At 51.6% G+C, this 19,668-nt stretch overlaps 1 protein-coding gene across 5 annotated transcripts in view; it reads left to right on the top strand.

Moving 5' to 3' along the window:
- LOC119449227 (putative phosphoenolpyruvate synthase) overlaps positions 1–19,668 on the top strand; it is a 614,437-nt gene that overhangs the window by 508,168 nt on the left and 86,601 nt on the right. For 4 of the 5 annotated variants that reach the window (XR_007466614.1, XR_007466613.1, XM_049666356.1 and 1 more), the window contains exons 31-32: positions 7,126–7,185; positions 10,799–10,890. Coding sequence is in view for 2 of the 5 variants with exons in the window: in XM_049666356.1 (XP_049522313.1) it covers positions 7,126–7,185; positions 10,799–10,890 (152 nt within the window). In the remaining 3 variants the exon portion in view is untranslated. Of the gene's footprint in view, positions 1–7,125; positions 7,186–9,928; positions 10,189–10,798; positions 10,892–19,668 lie in introns of those variants that run through there. The other variant, XR_007466615.1, reaches the window with a different exon arrangement.

The following is a 19,668-nucleotide window of genomic DNA, read 5'->3' as shown; positions in this document are numbered from 1 at the left end:
AGCTCCTGGAGAGAGAGAGAGAGAAAGAAGGAAAAAAAAAAAGGTCCCCGGCAGTGATCCACGGAAACCGCCCGACCTCATTTATTAAGACACGTGAAATGCCACGCGTGGGGCAGCGCCTTGCTGATGCCAGGAACCGCAGGAGGCGGCCAGTTGATGGTGGGCAGCTCTGCGGCATACGGGTGGCGGCAGGACTAAATAGAAAAAGAAGAGAAAAAAAGGAGAAAAGGGAAAGACCAAGAGAGAAATGCAAGAAATATGACAGACAGGAAAAGAAAACACAGGAAGAGGGTAGAAAGGGGGAGCAGTAAACGATGACGATGACGCATGCAGCTTAAGGCATCGGCCACGGGGTTCCCCCCGCCATAGTTGGCATAAACAGTGGCGATGGCCAGAAACAACCATGCAAAAGTAATATGTGAAAATATGAAGATGAAAGTGAAAGAGAAAAAATTAAAAGGCGTCGGGCAAAACAGCTGGGGCGGGAGGTGAGGTGGGAACTGACCGAGCTATAAGAACAGAAAGGCGAATAAGTAATGCGCGGGTTTTCCTCGAGCGCAGTAAAAGTGGGTAAGTAGGTGGGGTGATGGAAGCAACCCGAACCGCACCACGCAATTCAGCAACAATCTGTGCGGTGTGAGGACAAGCCAGCAAGTAGTGGGATAAGTCCTCACACTGCGTCCCACACGCGCACAGATTATTGGCGGGCAGACGGAAACGGAATAGGTAGGGGACAAAATGCCCATGACCCGTGAAGAGGTGCACCAGCGAGCGGTGAGGAGGACACCACTCAGGAATATCGTGAACGCTGGGGAGCCAATGATACATGGATGTGCCGGCGCCCTCGCGTTTCCAGACGCCATGCCACACATTCCGGGACAAGCGATGGATACGGGCCCGGACCGAACGTACTGACATACGAACTTCCCGCAAAAGACCCGTGGTGGCCGCTGAAGAAGCAGCGGAATCCGCGAGCTCGTTTCCGAGGACGCCGCAGTGACCCGGGACGTGGTACAAGTAGACATGGCGCCCGGCAGCGCTCTGCGACGTTAACGCGTGCTTGCAGTAGACAACACGAGCGTCAACGTCACGGATGTTTGAGAGGGCAAGGAGAAAAGAAAGGCAATCTGTGTATATGTGCACCGGCGTGGATGTTTGCAGCGTGGTGAGGTAATGAAGCGCCTCAGTGAAGGCGACTACCTCCGCGCTGTAGGCGCCTGACGCGTTTATAACCTTGAATTTACGGACAGCGCATAGACGACCACGTGGGTTAAAAGCCACGAAAGCGGCGCCCGCAGACACGCTCGTATATGAACCGTCCGTGAACACGTGGTACGCAGGTGTGGCACACACACGTGAGTCCTGTTGGGGCGTTAATCGGTAGAACCGGAATCGGCACAGCTCCCGCGGATGGCGCGACCACGGGTCGAACGGGCGCTCCAAGTTGCGGGGGTCAAACGACTCGTTTGCGAAATGAGTCACCTGGCGCAACACCAATAGTGAGAATTCGGCATTGAGGCGATCCAGCTCCAATGGGAGTGGTGGGCAGTTGGCCAGGATCTGCAATGCCGACGTACGAGTTGTGTCGAAGGCGCCCGTCAACGCCACCAGAAGCGAGCGCTGAACCGACTGCACACGAGCAGTGAGGTGCGAGGTTGGGAAAGCGGGCCACCACACCGGCGATGCGTAAGCAACAGCAGGGAGCAGAACCTGTCTATAAAGGCGTCGTAAAAGGACGGGACGTAGCCTGTAATGCAGACGTACGAAATTCAGCAAGCGAGTAATCAATACCTCGGCTTTAGTCTTGATAAAGTCAACATGGGCGTGAAAATTAAGCTTATCATCAAAGACCACGCCGAGAAGTTTAATGTGATCTTGATGTTTTAGAAAAGCGCCGTCTAGACGAATAGACGGCCGCCTCTTGGAAGTGCCAATATGCCCATTGTTGAAGACAAAGAAAGATTTTGACTGACTAATTTTGACCTTGTTTTGCCGGGTCCAATTGCAAATCAAGGATAAGACAGATTCTGCCAGACCCTGCAGCTGCAGGCACGAGGTGCCAAACAGCAGCACGATGGTGTCGTCCGCGTACGCCTGCAAGTGCACGCCGTCCGGCATGGGAAGGCTGAGCAGGGAGCGGACGATCAAATTCCTCAGTAAGGGGCTGATGGGGGAGCCCTGCGGACTGCCGATCGTCGGGCTAGCCGATACCTCACCCGCACGCACCCGGAACACCACCCGCCGTCCCGAGAGGAAAGAGCACAAAAGGTGGTATAAGTTGGCCGGACAGCGGTGTCTGCGCAAAAAGAACAGCACCGCTGCGTGCCACACGCTATCGAAAGCGCACTGAAAATCGAGGGAGATCAGAACGGCGGGCGTTTTTGATGCCTTGAGCGAGAGCAGGTGCTGCCTCAGGACATACAGGGCGAGAGGGGCACTCCGGGCATGTGTAAAGCCAAATTGGGAATCGTGAAGGAGGTGATTAGAATTTAGAAAAAAGTAAAGCCGGGAATTTAGTAATCGTTCCAGTACTTTGCCGAATAAGGAGTTCATCACGATAGGACGATAAGCAGAGGGTAAATGAGGCGGCCGGCCAGGTTTGGGAATGAAAATAATGCGTCCTTCTTTCCAGGACGTAGGGAAAAGTCCCAGGCGGAGGGCCGCATTAAACAAAACAAGAAAAAAGGAAGGGTGAATACGAAACAGATTCCGAACGAACATGCCGGTGAGCCCGTCCAACCCCGGCGCCGAACGTAAGTTGCCCTGAAACAGCGCATGCTCGATCTCCGGGAGCGTAAATGCGTGATCGTCAGTTACGGGAGGGTAATCAGAGCACGCGAGCGCGCGAAGTCGTGCGTGGAAGGGGGTATCGCAACTCGGGTCATCCGTCGCGACATGCTCACTCAACAGCAGTGAAGCAGACGCCAACACCGATGACGTGACTACGTTGGGCGAGGTCTCAAGCGGTGGGAGGAGCGTCGCGGAGTGTAATTTCTCAAGCGCCAGTTTGAACGGCGAACCATAAAGGTTTCGAGCCGTCATATCCTGGCAAAGCGCGCGATCCGCGGCGTCTTTGGCCCTACGAATCTGCGGCTTGTAAGCTGCGAAAGCCGACGCATATTGCATCCTGTAAAACGATCGCAGATCAGGGTCGCGGGCCCGTTGAAAGTGACGACGCATCGCGCGCACACGCAGTCTCTCCTCAGCGAGCTGAGGGCTCCACCACGCATTTGCTTTGCCGCCACGCGGTTTAGCTTTACGCAGGTTGCGGCGACGGAGCGCCTCATGTATCTCATAGAAATGCCCGACCGCGCTATCGAGCGCATGCCCAGATGATAAAGAGGCGTGGTGAACTCTCTCGAACCACGGATGCAATCGTAGAGATTCGAGGATTTGGGCTCTTGCGTAGTTCTAAGGACACGCTCCAGACTTCGCGTTGCAGCGAAGAGAGTAAATTCGACGTAACGGTGATCAGAAAGATTGTCACGGTCGGAGACCTGCCAAGTGAAACCCGCGCTCGCGAGAGAGACAGACGCCAACGTGACGTCGATCCATGAGCGAGCGTACGGCATCTCAGAAGTGGGCAGCGACGCGGGGCTGTTAAGTATTTGCAGGGCGTTAGCGTTGGCAAACTGCACGAGCTGCGCGCCGCGCACGTCTCCGGGCCCGGGCCCCCACAGCGCATGCTTCGCATTGAAGTCGCCCCCCATAATATACGATCGCGCTGAGCCATCAGAAAATACCTGCCACAGTTGGTCCAAGAAGGGATCGAGAGGGCGATGGGGCGGCGCATAAATAGCAACGAGTACGAACGAAAGTGCGGCTCGCTCGCACCTGACGGCCACGACCAGTTGCGATACGTATATAGGAAATAGATCGAATGTAGGGGCCCGCGCAAGGAGAGCAACACGCGGGTGCTCCCGCGAGTGAAACACTGTAATATCGCGGGGCACGTGGGGAATCTTGTGGTCGCGGGTGTGCGCGGCAGACACCAGTGCAAACGAAAAGTCACCCTCAACCATGTGCTGCACCAACAGCCGTGTAGCATCACGCGTGTTGGCGAGGTTTTCCTGTAGGAAGCGAAGCGGCGAGGCGTCAGCCATGGTTGAGGGCAACGAACGTGGTGCCGACAGGTGAGAAGCACGGACGAGAGAGTGCCGGCGCGCATACCGAAACAGGACAAGCCACCCCTCGACGCCAATCAACCCCGGCCGCAACCCAAGAAATCCCAGCCTCACGGCCCACCCAGGCAGAAAGAATGAGAAAGGTGGAACGAAAGAGGCAGAAGGAGGTGCGATAACACTCAAGAGGGAGAAGGAAAGTAGGAGGAACACCGAGATGAAGACGGGGAAAAAGGCGCGGCGATCCCCAACACCCCCACGGCGCCAAGAGGAGACTCCTGCAGGGCCGCATGCGCGACCCAATACCCCCGGCAGCCGCGAGGGCGAGGAGACCGCCGCGCCGCACCACGGAAGCCGGGACAAGCAAACTAACCATAGTCAGTACGAGCGCGCAACCGCGCAACCCTGGCCATCAGGAGAGGGCAGGCCTTATCCCCTGTTGGATGAGAACTGGGTTGGCCCGCGCGGCGACACTCGCTGCAGCACACAGCAGCATCCCCCATGCGCACCGTGCACTGCTCACCGAGGTGCGGGCGCGCGCATCGCGTGCACACCGCCCTCTCGGGATGCTGCCGAACAGGGCACGAACGGCGGCCGTGACCATAAGTAGCGCAGAACGTGCACGTGGGTATGTGCACGTCCTCCACCACCGTAGCCGAGGTCCAACCCACGGAAACTCGCCCGCGACTCATGAGCGACCGGTACGCAGGAGGATCCACTGCCACCACGTGGGTGAAATTACCCGAGCGCTCCCTGAATGAAACTCGAACCTCGCAAGTGGACGGGTCCAGCCGGAGGTCAGGGTTGCGCGAGTTAATCTGCGCCACGATATTTACAGCCGGGACATCAGGGTCCACCCCGGTCAATTTAACATGCCGCTTACGCTGTTGTACCAAGCGCACCGACATTGCGGTGTTAGTGACCGGGTTCTGTTCAATGAGCGTTTTAAGTTTTTGAACTGACGCGAGATCGTCCGACAAAACCGTGAGGCCAAGCGGTGTCTTGTGCACGGAAGACCACCACGGGCGACCGCAGCGTACGTTAAGTCTGCTGGGCCTGAAGAGGCTGCAGGTTGTAGGACCGCAGAGCCAGCCAGGCGAACCTGTGCCAGCTGGTCCCGGAGCTCATCCGCTCTGCCGCACTGGCGCGCTGCCACAGCCCGCATGTCCGCACATTCCTGCACAAGCTGACGAAGATGACCGAGGATCTGGGAACGGTGGCTGTTGGTCATTTTACAATTCGTGTCGAACAAAATGTCCGTGATCAGCTTTTCGCATTCCACAGCGCGGTGGAACGACGTGGACAAAGCCTCATCCACCACGCTACGAGCGGAAGAGGGGGCAAGCCGACGCCATCAGGCCGTTCCCCACGATCAGCAGCAGCATCGGCAGGCGCGCCCCCGGGACGGAGCCCAGCACCCACTGCGGCTAGCACGCGGTCTCCGTCCGACGAAAACACAGAGTCGTTCGAGCGTGGCGAGGCGTCCGCTGGAAGGAGGCCATCCCTCGGCGGCAGCCCAGCAGCCGGAGGCCGAACATCTGCCATGCCCCGCTAGTGGGTACGGGCCATCAGCCAGTTGGGCGGCCAAGGGCCCGCCGCAAATAAGGAGATTTAGGCAAGGTTAAGGCCTCCCAGGCTGAAATTCTGGCCTGTCCGGGAGCAGGAGACGTTCGCGGAAGACGTCCAACAAACGGCAAGTGCCAGAAGGAAGAAAAACCCGACCTTTCGCTGAAAACGGGCAGGAGCGAAGCGGCCAGCGGACAAGCAGCGTCGTCTTCCTCGGCTTTCCATGGGAGCGTTGCTTGGGAGAGGTTCCTACAGACACCACCGGACACTTACCGATTTATGAGGCAGGTACAAACAGCCGCCCGGCCAGGCATCCGGCTTTCCATGGTTGCGTTGCTTGGGAGAGGTTCCTACAGACACCACCGGACACTTACCGATTCATAAGGCAGGTACAAACAGCCCCCCGGCCAGGCATCCGGCTTTCCATGGTTGCGTTGCTTGGGAGAGGTTCCTACAGACACCACCGTACACTTACTGATTTATAAGGCAGGTACAAACAGCCCCCCGGCCAGGCATCCAGCTTTCAATGGTTGCGTTGCTTGGAGAGGTTCCTACAGACACCACCGGACACTTACCGATTTATAAGGCAGGTACAAACAGCCCCCCCGGCCAGGCATCCGGCTTTCCATGGTTGCGTTGCTTGGGAGAGGTTCCTACAGACACCACCGGACACTTACCAATTTATAAGGCAGGTACAAACAGCCGCCCGGCCAGGCATCCGGCTTTCCATGGTTGCGTTGCTTGGGAGAGGTTCCTACAGACATCACCGGACACTTACCGATTTATAAGGCAGGTACAAACAGCCCCCCGGCCAGGCATCCGGCTTTCCATGGGTGCGTTGCTTGGGAGAGGTTCCTACAGACACCACTGGACACTTACCGATTTATAAGGCAGGTACAAACAGCCCCCCGGCCAGGCATCCGGCTTTCCATGGGTGCGTTGCTTGGGAGAGGTTCCTACAGACCGCTATACTTGCTGCGAAAGAACCGAGACATACAAAGCCCCAAACAGCTAAAAAAGGAGTCTGGGGGTTCCATGCCGCCAAATTCCAATAGGTGGGTTTCCTTCCCAGCGTCTCAAACTCCGTTAGATGACGAAAACCAGGCGTAGAGCACGCTTGTGCATATTTTACCGGTATAGGTACCCGGCGGCAGCACTCGTCTACCTCCCACAGCAGCGGCGGATGCTAGACTATTTCAACAAAGCTGTGGTGGGGACAAAGGGCACTCAGAGGTTGTCCGAAATCTCCACAGGGCCCCCTTTTCAGATGAGAACCAATATAAAGAACCCATCGCCGAGTGGTGGTACATCGCTGTGGTGGTGAAATGGCTTTTTGGTTGTGGCAATTCGGCGCGTCGCTACATTGTTTTAATGCTAATCGCTATAAAGTTGACATTCTACTTGAGATGATTTCTGCGGGATTTTTTTTCTCATTTAGTTCGACGTGTACACCAAGCCATGGTCGTTGGATCCTTCCTCGCTGGTGAAGTCCTTGAAGGTAAGACAGCTAGAGGTTGCCATTTTCACCAATCAAGCAATGTTTCCTACTGACGCAATAGCTTGAGTTTGTTGGTGATACATACAAGCAGTAAATGCAACGGCCTGCTCACAAGAGAAGAAATTACCGCAGGTACTTGTGTCCGTGACTTTTCAAGGAATGTGTGCTGTCACTTCATTGTCCTTATTGTCGACGTGCTACATTTAGCGCTTGTAAGTGTTATATATTAACCACCGCGCATGCGGCAGGGGATCAATCCTTGACAAGTGATCAATACATAGCTTGTCGCAAGCAGTGCAGTTTACCTCGTTTTATTCTGGTGTGACCTTCGGTAGCCTTGCTGGGTTGGTCAGGTGTCTATGATGCAGATAATTGTTTTCTATTAGTGAAAAGTAAAGTAGAAGTCATTTAGCAAACATACAAGATCGATATATTAAGAGGAAATTCCAGATCAGGAACACACGAGCATCATACTTTATTCATATGCATCAAATATACCCTATTTATGCACAGTGTTTGTTTAGAAATCACCATTTCAGGGAACTAGTTTCCCGTCAAAGAATTTTGTCATGTTGCAACATATCACCATAAAATAGCCTTAATTTGCTCTCATCACGCATAATGGTTATTATCTAAACTACGAGTACGTGAACCAGATTAGGAAGCGGAAGTAGGTTGTGAATTGGCCAAACCGAAGTTCGGTATGTGGAACGGTAAGTGGATGTAGTGATTAGCTCACAAGTGTAGCGGTTTCGGTAAGTTGGTAATATATGAATAAGGTAGGGCAGCAAAAATTAGGTCAAAGGGAGGAGACGGAGAGACGTGTGGCGCTATTACAGGCATGCATCGACAGCTAGGGATACTACTTTCCACATCGTATCGGCAAATTACAATTGGTGTCCGGCGCGTCTCCCGGTGAGCTTAAAGTCCCTATATAAGAAAAGTACCGCCATCTACTCTTTCCTCCGCCGCCTCCTCTCCTAAAGCGCTTGCTTTTTTCTTTACTTTTTGCTTGCGAAAGCCAAGTCGACAGTGGCGCACCTAGAAAGTCCACGTTGAAGCTTTCAGGCCGGGCGCTCGCCGCCGCCGCCGCCGGCGACTGCGGCTGCGCAGAGGACTTTCAACATGGCTCTGAGGCGGAAAAAAAGAAAATATAAAGAAGTGAAAAGTGCGCGCTATCATCGTCCAATCGGAGATACACCAGAGATAGAAGCGGCGTTTATCAAAGGATGGCGGTACTTATATAGGGACTTTTGGTAAGCTCACGTAGCACACGTCGGCAATTCATGTGAAAGTCTAGAGCATCGGGCTCTGCTGCTGAAACATTGTAGACCCTTTTCACAGCAATCCCGTGGGCTCAGCCACGTTTGGTGGCTGCGCCCACGTGGTGGTGCGTCCATTGCTCGCCTCAGCTGCCGCCGTTGCTTCCGTGTTTACAATGCATTACCCCGGTGTGGCTCAGAATACCTCTGTTTCGGCGGATATTGCAGACGGCGACTGGGTAGACGATACGAAGGCTTGGCCACAGCTCCAGTCAATATGTAAGCGCTTTCGGGGCTCATTACGCCTTGTCCAAACGGCGCGATCCGCGTATACGGTCCTTATACTAAAAGAAGGGCTAGAAATCTATTCCAAGCTGCCCAAACGTTCCGCTTATGAATCGAATAATGATCAGTGTGTTGCCCTTCGTTATTTATTTGGCAAACACTTTGAATCAGCGGCTTTTCAAACTTCTGACTAGTACCGTTGCTCGGTGCGGTCCCTATCGAATTGTTTATTTTCTGTGTAATCACTCGCGGGTGTGATTAGTTGCGATATACCTTTCTTACTATGCACAAGGCTTAGAACGTAGATGTTCTCTACGTCATGATAGCTTGTAGCAAAGACGTATTGTCGCTAGTCACTCGCTTACTCCGTTACCCTGACGAAAGGTTCAGCTTCGAACATTCGTGCGCTGTTGGTGTAGTTGCCGTCAGCCATGCTTGGGCACACTGATGCATGAGTGCACCCACTCACTTATTCTTGACACGTTGGTGTTAGAGTGGGCGTAAGTTTAGCATGTGAGTTCAGGGTGATGTGTGTAGCTAACGTGCGTGAAATTTACTATGCCAGGAACCGGTACGGCTCTCTTTGTCTAAAGTCCTTTCTTTGGAGGTTAGCAATGCAACGCTGAAGGATGAGGGAACTTTAAGGCGAAAACATTAAATGCCCCCAGCAGTGAACAATCTGGCGTCTGTCCGGAATCCGGCGTTGACATCCCATGGTAAAAAAACCCACGTGACCTAGTGATGACGTCCCGTTCCCGGCGCTGGACCTGCTGCTGCTCGCACTGCGAAATCCCGCGGTGATGTAAAGTGAATGAAAGTGTCTTAAAAGCGTTAAGGTGGATTAACGTTGATTAGGTGGATTAAAGCGGATTTAGATGGATCAAGGCTGGTACAAATTAGAGCAAGGTGGATTAAGGTGGATACAAATTAGAGCGAAGTCTATTAAGGTAGAGTTTTTAATTTATGGTGATTACTTAGAGAAGCCATAGTGTGTTCACATATAAATCAAGCACATATACTTAAGTGACTGCCAATTCTTTTTACCCTCGATGAGAGCCGTGCATCGCGAAGGACCGGCAACGCAGGCAGTCCTTATGTAGCAGCTGTCCGTGGACTTGGTCACACAGATTCATTACATGCATTATTTAATATGCGAGTCAGTATTTTTGCAGAAAACTACTGCACATGTCTTCCAGTTACCGCTCCACATTTTGCAACATCAATGGAGCACATTGCGTTAGCCAACACCCATTTGGATAACCGACAGCTGATGGAACAGTAGCAGGGCAGAAAAGGTAATGGTTTTGTATTCGTGCGTTTTTACTTAGGCAAAGCGTCACTCACCGCCGAAAGCGCCATCTGTTTCCTCGAGAGCAAACTGCTCCGCTAACGGAGTCTATACCATACTGCGATAGCACCACAGCCACGGGTCAGAAGTGGAGAGCAGATATGTAACGTAGAGAATGTGACGAGGATTTCCGGGTGGCGCAGGCGCACTGTAGGAGGAGGAAAGAGAAAGGCAGAAGGCAGGGAGGTTAACCAGAATAACGTCCGCTTGGCTACCCTACACCGGGGGAATGGGAAAGGGGAGCACAAAGATGACAGGGAGAGAGGAGGGAAGAAAAGAAGGGAAATTAGCGGTGAGTTCGCTGACGCGTGTGTTATTGAACTCATAGTCACAGACGTTCACTGTACATTCTTATGTCTCTTGTGTACCTTCGGTTTTTCCAGTAAATGCTCAGCTGCTTCGCCTTGTCCCTCGTATTAGGCGCTGTTTTAAACAGGCGCCAATGCACGTCCCGCTGAATCCCTCTTCCGCGTACGCCCGCAATGCCGTTTGGTTTGCACCTGCAGTGGACACATTTATGATAATCAACATGACCACAGTACAAGCAATAAAACAAAAATAAAGCAAGCAACGATAATAAACACTAGTCTTATTATTTTTTATGTTTGTGGTGTAGTTATTTGGCGCACACATAACAATTACAACTTCGCCTCTCACTCGGCTATACAGACGGCTACTGCGATTTCAGTTCGTCCTATATATAGCTGTTGTCTTCCAGACTGCCGCAAGCGCACCCGAGACCGACAAGAGACCGCCGTCTACACCTTGGGATCCTTCAAAACTTCCTTACAAACTCACAACGCTGCAAAGGTGCGTTCCCATTTTGATGTCGCAGTATTCAGCAAGAGAGATAAGAATGCGCAGCCAGGAGCTTTCAAGGGCGTTTGGGCACCTCGGCACTGCCTTTTTTTTAGTGCGAGCGCTAAACGATGCAGACAAGCAGATCAGTATGTGTAACGTCTTCGCCTTTGCATTGGCTAGGTTGAACAAGCAAAGAAGGACCGCGCATCCCCTCCAAGACGCCGCGTTGTACTGCCCGTAACGAAGCAGGTCACACATTTATCCCTGCCTTTTTTTTACGCTGCCATCACCAAAGCAGTTACCTTTAGCAGCAATCATCAAAGACGTGTTCTTCCGAATTGTTGGCCGTCTGTTATATAAGGCCAGTGCAAATTCACCTGAAAGTGACTGTCGTGCGATCTCTAGATAGCACAGGTTGCACGACACGTGCTTCGTGTACATTTATTTTTAAGGTGAAAGCCCTATACAGCTCATGAAACGAAAAATCCGATGTGCGGCGTTATGGCACCAAAATTCATAGGGAGTTGAACCCTCGACCTTTGATGGCAGTCAAACCCATGACCTATGGTGCTAATTAAGGCGAATTTAATTAAGACCTACGACATTTCATGGGTGTCGAATCCACGACCTTTGGTGTTAATTAGGGCGATGAGGCCATCAATTTCTTTATAAAAAAGCGTGAAGCCGAGGCAAAGACGACGCGTCAGAACAATCTGTGGTGTTAAATAAGGCAAAGTTAATTAAGGGACCGTTAATTACGATAGAGTTAATCAGGGCACTCGAATCCACGACCTTTGGGTGGAGTCCAACTCACTTGGAGACAGGGGCGAACCGGCCATATCTCCAAGTTTAATTCCAATTGACATTGTTAAGGTCGAGAGTGAAACCCATGACCTTTGGTGTTAATTAAGGCGAAGTTTATTAAGGCACTCGAACCCACGATTCAACATGGAGATATTGAAAAATTAAATAAATTTTGAGTTTTTTTACGTGCCAAGACTTCGACTTGATTATGCGGCATGCCGTATAGTAGCGAACTCCAGATTAACATTGACTTCCTGGTGTTCTTTATCATTTACATAAATCAAACATTTTGGCCAGTACTCATCTACGATGACTATCCGAGTACGCGAGTAGCCGAAACGCGGCATGAACGAGGCATGTATCAGCCATCGCGAAGTGCTTTGCGTGACCTCTGGGATCCCACCGGTGGCGCGCCTAAGGAGGTTTACACTTAAACTTCTAGAGTGAAACTGGGTCTCCAAAAGTGAAGCCAGTCACCGTCGTCTTGCTAAAGGCAACAAGCCCGAAATGCCGTAGCGGCCGTTGCAGAGCACAGCGTCGTGCTTCTTTATTGTGCGTTATTGGAACAGTGTTTAACTGATTGTGGCATGCTTTCTTGGTGGCATTGCAACACATGAATGGGTTACGGCTCCACCACTCGCGAGAAGATGACGCCCGGTAACGTTTCACGTGCAGCATAAGCTGTCATTGTTTGGTAGCGGTGGGCTGTATGTCGTGCGTATGTCGGCTTGTATGTCTGCCAACCTTTTAAATTTAAGTATACGCGTGCATAGTAGACTGGTTAGCGCAACAAACACAATGTCGTATTAGGCGCTACGCATATACGCATGTCCGTTACACCCAGATTCGCCCGTGCTAGTTTGCTGTGGCACCATACTTACACGCTTACACGGGATTTGCAGCAGAGCCCGCAGATACGCGGCCGTTTCGTAGTAGGTAGCCACGTCTACTTTTATGAGAAAAAAAAATTCCGAGAGTTGTGGCCGTAGCGGAATCGAACCAGGGACCCCTCGCTTCTGAACGCGTGGCGCTAACCACTACGCCACGAAGCGCACATGGATAGACGCACCCCGATGGCAATAAATACCCAACATTAACGAAAGACTGCGTGTTTCTAACGCGTTTGTGCTAGCGCGTTACGGCCCGTGCAAGAAGCTGGTGTAAGACGCTGTGGGCCTCCGCCTTACCCCCGTATTCATAAACGCTGATGGCGTCGGCAAACGCGGTGCACGTTCCGGCATGTGTAAACGGCTGCGTAAGACGCTGTGGCCTCTTCCCCTTAGAGTACTGCACGTTTCTAACGCGTTTGTGCTAGCGTCCCCTTAAGCGGGAGATGGTGCAATTATAATGAAGGGCGCTGTTATAAAATAGGAATGACGTCACATATGGCGCGTGTCATTGGTGGAAGTCAATCGTTCGATTTAGTGCGTTTTTATCTTTCTTCCAAAGCAAAACTCGACCAAACACATGACCACTGGGACTCCGTCCCAGGCTACTCCGTCTATTGGCAGTTCCCAGTATATTTTTATATACGCGTGCCTACTCAGTTGTTTATCGCTACCACCCCATTGGCGATCTATATTGTGACGGTGCATTTGGACCGGACCGCGCGCGCAAGAGATAGAGACGAAAAGAAAGTGGTAGATTGTTTACTGGAGCTGCGACCTTTGTTCCAGCCTCACGAGTACCACTAACGTTTGCTTATGTAAATAGTTGCACTATATACGTTTGAGCATCGGGCTCACTCTTCGTAAAATTTGGTGGACTTGCGGGGTATATATGACCACATTGTAGGTATACAGAAGGAGGAATAAACTTTATTGTGGTGTATAGGTTGAAGTCTGAACCGGCAGGGCAAAACAAAAATCGCATAGAGTTGTTGGGAACTAGTTTTCCGCTAGGCGCACAAGGTCAATGGGGGCAAGCAGGGCGCGCATGGCGTGGGATGAGGAGTCCGTTAGCCACTGCTCTAGGGTCACAGGTCTACCGCTAGTGGGGAGGGCGGTGACATACGCCTTGGGAGCACTGCCGCCTAGCTCCCCGGACAGGCCCACAGAATATGGGGCACGTCTGGAAAGCAGCCGCAGGACACTGGCAGACAGGTATGCCGGCTCTTCCTGCTGCGGAGTGTGGTGTGGTTAGGGAGTGGGTCTGCGCCCCCCCCCCCCCCCCCCCCCCCTAAGCAGTACCGAGTCACGTCTAGTAAAGGAGTGTGGTGGTTCGGGTTAAAAGGTGCTTGATCGCGAGGCGCTTGATCAGGCAGACGGGAGCGAAATGTCCTGTGTCAGCTACGTCGGTGATGTTTCCGCCTTGTCCAGAGGTCATGACTTTGAAGCGCACGCCCGTCGCCGGCAATGCTCCGACGGCAAAGCTCCGCCGGCAAATTCCGCCGGCAAAGCTCCGAGCCGAAGCTGTCCGGGACGCGAGGCTTGCCCTGCAGACGGGCGTTGCCTTGGAGGCTCCGGCCGGGGGCACCGGTCAAAATGCGTCAGCGGGGCCTGGGTGCGGAGCGGTTGTCAGTCACGTTTGCCTTCGGCGAGTGCGGGTGGTATTCCAGAGGTCTCTCCTATGTATATGTGTCCCTTTACACCCAGATTCGCCCGTGCCGCTATATTTGGTGTCGAGTAACACGCCGTCCTCGAAGCGCAGTCGAGGACGGCAGAAAGTCAGGTGGGATGATGAGGTTAGGAAATTCGCAGGCGCAAGTTGGAATACGCTAGCGCAAGACAGGGGTAATTGGAGATCGCAGGGAGAGGCCTTCGTCCTGCAGTGGACATAAATATAGGCTGATGATGATGATGATGATGAACACGAGAACAAGGCGAGAGCAGGAGCCAACGTTTCGACAAGTGGACTTGTCTTCTTCAAGGCGTGTTGAAGCATAGTTGCGCGCATACACGTTATTTCAAGCAAAACATGCAGATAGGCGGCTAATTTTATTTTTCCTCCAAACAAAAACTCGATAAAGCCCAAGACCTCTAGGACTCTGTCCAAGGTTCCTGCACTTATTGGCGGGTTCGCAGCAAATTTTAGTATACGTGTGCATGGCCGACTGCTTAGTGCTACGACCATGGTCTTTGTTGTGCTCTGCGCTAGGTACACCTGTATATGTCCGCTTACACCTAGATTCACTCGAGTTGCTTTGTCTGGTGTTGGAGCATACGTTTGTTTTTCCGGTTACACAAAAATACTTCATTGAGAGTGCATAGACATGAATGATACAGCAAGAGGTACGGCTGGCAAAGTAACATTCGCACCCTGTCGTACTTCCACCCACTCTTGTTTACTGCTGTCGCTTACTCCTTACCCTGCCATTTACGCTGCAGTATCATCGAGGTATACTTCGCATTGTAATGCTATGGTAATTTGCGGTGACAAAAATCAAAGGAAACCGTGATGTCATGTGTTCCACCGTTTCAATATCGCTGGGTTAAATTTCCTCTGATTTTAACAAATATCGCCATGTCCACTAAAAAAGGTTAAGGTACCTAGATCTAAGGAAATTTCTCTTGAGCTGCCAGCTCTGCGTGCGTACATTCGCGTCAGTTGGCAGCGGTTGGCAAGGGCCTCTGTCATGAGTAAAAGGCCGGCGGCGAAAAAAAAGAAGACAAGGACGATGTGAACCGAGCATTCCAAACGGCACGAGACCTCAAGGCGCGTGAACCGAGCCGTAATCGAGGGAGAAGCGGCACTGCTCGAGCATTATCGACGTGGCTCTGGGCCAGGAAGGTCGCATCGTCAGCTACGCTCTGGCGACGGGAGACTTGGAGGTTCAGCCGAGTCCGTGACGCGGGCAGTCCGAGGTGCAGCCGTCGACCTCGGTGACGTTCTAGTGATGCTACTTTGACCAGCTGCAGCATCACACGGCGGGCCGGGCACTCCAGAGAGGATCACCATTCAACGGTAGACCAGCGCGTTCGATAATTCCCGGAACGCCACGTCGGCACTTGAGAAACGAGCTGGACGGAAGCAACGGCCGAGAACGTCGCTAGGCCTAGTCCGTCGGGCCTCTCTGCACGTCAGCATCAGCGACCAGGTTACGCGCATCTGCCAAGGCGAACTTCAAGTTGACGGACCGACTGCAAGGCAGCAACGAGTATGCGACAGTCGGCGAAAACAACGACATCGAGAAAGGCCCAACAAGAGACCCGCCGCGAAAATACGAGCAACAACAGCGACAAACTGAGTAAGAGAGACCCACTCTTGTAGCGACATAGCGGTAGGCCAGAGTTGCCTGACTTTCATCGAGGAAACGCCCAGACTTATTGTAGGCGCAATTAAGGTCATGTATAGTGATTTTTAGGCTGTACATTTGTTAGTATTTTTCCTGCAGTGTGTTTTAGTGTGCTTGAGTTTTAGTTTTGAGTGGGAGCGCTTTAAAATATGCTTGCTGTGTTGCCATGCGTCTTCCAACCTCGTCTGTTTTAACACCCGCACGCGCCCGAGATCGGTGACAAAAAACACACGACAGGCTCGTATACGTGCACGTGTGTCAATATTTAATCTACTACTGGAATACTCGTAGGCACGTCAGTGCATGTGGTTTTTATGTACTGCATGCGTGGGCTACATGTTAGAAAGTGAGGATGGGATTTCGCCACTGGTTTGCAGCGCGCTCGGCTTGTACTGAATACACGTGCGGTGGGCTTGTACCATGACATCCTATGCTTCGCATGTATGCGTACCACGCAGCGTTTGCGTTTGTAATGGGGAAACCGGCGAGACAGACGCGTACACAAGAAAAGATGTGCGGTCAGGACCAGCGGTAGACCTAAGGGAGAAGTAGTCCTCTCCACTTCTCTTGCATACGTGTCTGCATGTTTCGCAAGTTTCCTGTTCATTCATATGTACCAACTCGCCGGGCAAGAAATTCTTTACTAATAGCCGGGCTTGAGCATGAAAGAGTGCTGTCTAATATTTTGAATAGACGACATCGCTAAGAAAACTAATCGCGCGAATTGTGAAGACATAACGCCAACAGTGTTTTGAAGACGTGTAAGGTAAGAAACCAACGTACACAAAAACGTGAGTTCCAAACTGAGTTTGTGGTGAGCCCATATGCATTTTAAATGTTCGGGTGTTCCTTAGAAGTCTGTTCTACAACTTCTATGCCTGTGTAGTGTTTCTAACTGATAATGTTTCAGTTGTTGGAATATTTATAATTAGGTCGGGGCAATGCGTGTGTAACAATAATAATAGGTTCTGTATGCGATAGATAATCTTCAATTTCATTGGGTTAGTATTGCCACGTGCGCTCCTAGCTTTTGACCGCCCACCTTCGGCGCCACCTGGTTATCGGGTTTTTGTTGTAGCGCAACGATGCGCCAGCGATATCAGACTATTGATGTGTCCTGAAAATTTCGGTAGATGGGTCCGTCAGATACGCCAGACGCGCATGCTCCGAGTTTCTTGGGGCGTGTTATATGTTATAAAAATTGGCCGCATATCTGCTTGCTTCTCTGCAAATGACGTCGAAAGACGATTGTCTTCTGCCGCCCCTGATACGTAACCCCCTCTTTTATCCTCTCTCCGTCCCTAACGCTCGTCCCCTCCCCTCTCATTGCTCCCATGATGGATGCAATGGAGGTTGTGCTGAATTCAATTCAAGCTTCCCGCGTTCGTCCTGCTCTCGCACCATCTGTTGGGACCTTTTATTACTGCTTACTTAAAGCCGGCTACAGAGCCGCGGCTTCAGTCGGCTTGTTTTTAACGCGTAGTGTCTCTTCGACACCATTTCTAACGCGTTGATTTTTATCATTTTCAGCGTTTCATTTTTCATTTCTTTCGGTCTCTATCTTTCTCTCTATCTGTGTTTCTCTCTCTCTCTCTCTTTAAATGTCTCTCTCTCTCTCGCTCTCATTTTCCCTTTCTCTCGCCCATGGCATGTTCTGTTACAATCGTTGGTACAATGCAATCATATGGTTCCCATAAATGCATGTTCTACAAGCGTGGGTCTTTCTCTCGCCCATAGCAAGTTCTGTTACAATCGTTGGTACAACGCAATCATATGGTTCCCATAAGTACATGTTCTACAAGCGGAAGAACTTCCTCTCACACCTTACAGTATCCGGTTCCTTCCTTTCAAAAAGACAATCAGTAATGCACCGTATGATTTGTTTACGTTATTAGGGCTGTGTTCATTATGGAGAAGCCGAATGATTGGCAGACATGCCGAGCCAACTCGCTCGACAAGGTCTGTCTTTTCAGAAGAGGCTGCTCGAGTGCGGAGTGTAGTTGCAACCTTTGATCCCGTTCCTGAATGGATTTCGTATCTGGACGCTTGTGTTTGTTCGCCCGATTTTATTGCGATAGCACTTATATGGACACTTCAACCGTCGCCGTCGCCGTGAGGTTCCGTATAGATTCCAAAGGCGATAAAATCGTCGCCGCGCGCGGAGACGCGCGCGCTATCACGGAGAGCGAACGCACGGCCGAAAGCAAACGCGACCGTCGCGCGAAGGGCCGTGGGGGTATGGGAGGGAGGGAGGCGGGGCGACGCTGGGCTTCGGCACCAAAGGCGTATCTTGCAATCGGGCGTAAGGGGAACTTGCCACTCAATCTCCCACGCGAAAGCAAGAAAGCGGGAAGGCAGCGCGGGAGGGAGGGGGGGGGGGCGCAGCTTCTACTCTGCCAACAACTCCGTTCGTACTTCGCCCGGCTGTGGCCGTCGCCCGCACGGCTCTGACCTTTGTATGCGCCGTGCATCCGCCGCTCAGTTTCCTTTAAAGCGATAGACCGCAAGAACCTTGCCCGCTGTGGCGGCTGCGATTGCTGCCAGCGTTTTTACAGTCGTTGTCTGCGGTCATTCAGTCTGATCTATTCATGTTTGCTATGCGCGCTGACACCACGCTTGTTAATTCAGTTAGTAAGCGGATGTGTCCAAGTTTATGCAGGCGATAAAACTACTATCCCTACTCCGAATAGCTCTCTACTAATTTGCTATCGCAATTGATGCTTCGCCTTTCAGGCGAAACTGCGACTTTTTGAACTTTCATTGGACTGCCTAGCGTGTGTGAAATTGTTTTTCATGTGTGTATAAATGTAACGCAACCAATTTTCGCACATAACTACTCATAATTCCATGCAATAAAGAATGACCAAAAAAGTGGGTGTACAGCCTAGTAGTTATGCCGCTCGTCTTCGGACCGTGGGTACCCGCGTTCGAATCCCGCCTCGCCAAGGAAGTTTCTTTTATTTATTTATTACTCTCGCTCTTTGTCTCTCTATTTTTTTCTCTCTCTGCACCTCCTCTCCTCATGTTTGGTTTTCGCCGGGTGGTTGAATTGAGGGACAGAGAGACAGACACTCAGTTTTGCGCGTTTAGGTAGCCCAAGAAAGACTACTTTAATAACGAACGAATGAGCACATGGGCTTCGACACTCGACGTTCATGCTTGCTGTTTCCACTGCTGCCGAGTTTTTTTTTTCTTGCTGTCTTAGAGTGCACAAGTTCGCCCAATAAACTGCATCAGTTGATTTTTCGATGACGCATAATTTTTACCTTCGTATGTCACCGCCCCTATGACGTGACCACATAAATATAAAAGGACGTTCACAGCGAAGTTCGAATACGTAATCTTCAGCTTCAGTATACGAACATCAAGACTTACAGAATACTAAACAAATGGTTTGCGGCCTTTCTTGTATACACCAGCTCTGCAATCTTATAGCAACTGATACAGCAATTGCGAATTACGTAAGGCCTCCAGTGACGTGGGAGCCTTTCTGGAACTACTAGGAGCAGATAAAAAATGTGAAGTGCAGTCTCTCCACATGTTCACAGCTATGTAAGCTATGCTCACAGTCAGACGTTCGCGGGTGGAAAATGTGTATGGTCTTTATACAAGGTGGCTGAAAAAGGTACGCGTCAATGAGTGGGTATCAACGGAGGTGAATATTCATTACGCAGCCGCATAACGCGAGCCTAGCTTTAGAGCGCAACTCTTAAGCGGCCGTTCCTGCGGCGAGCGTCGGCGGCGTAACC

The sequence above is a fragment of the Dermacentor silvarum genome, chromosome 4, assembly GCF_013339745.2.
Source record: "Dermacentor silvarum isolate Dsil-2018 chromosome 4, BIME_Dsil_1.4, whole genome shotgun sequence".
In the NCBI taxonomy this organism is placed as follows: Eukaryota; Metazoa; Arthropoda; class Arachnida; order Ixodida; family Ixodidae; genus Dermacentor; species Dermacentor silvarum.
The sequence above is the reverse complement of the archived record's forward strand: the minus strand, read 5'-3'. Positions and strand labels throughout refer to the sequence as shown.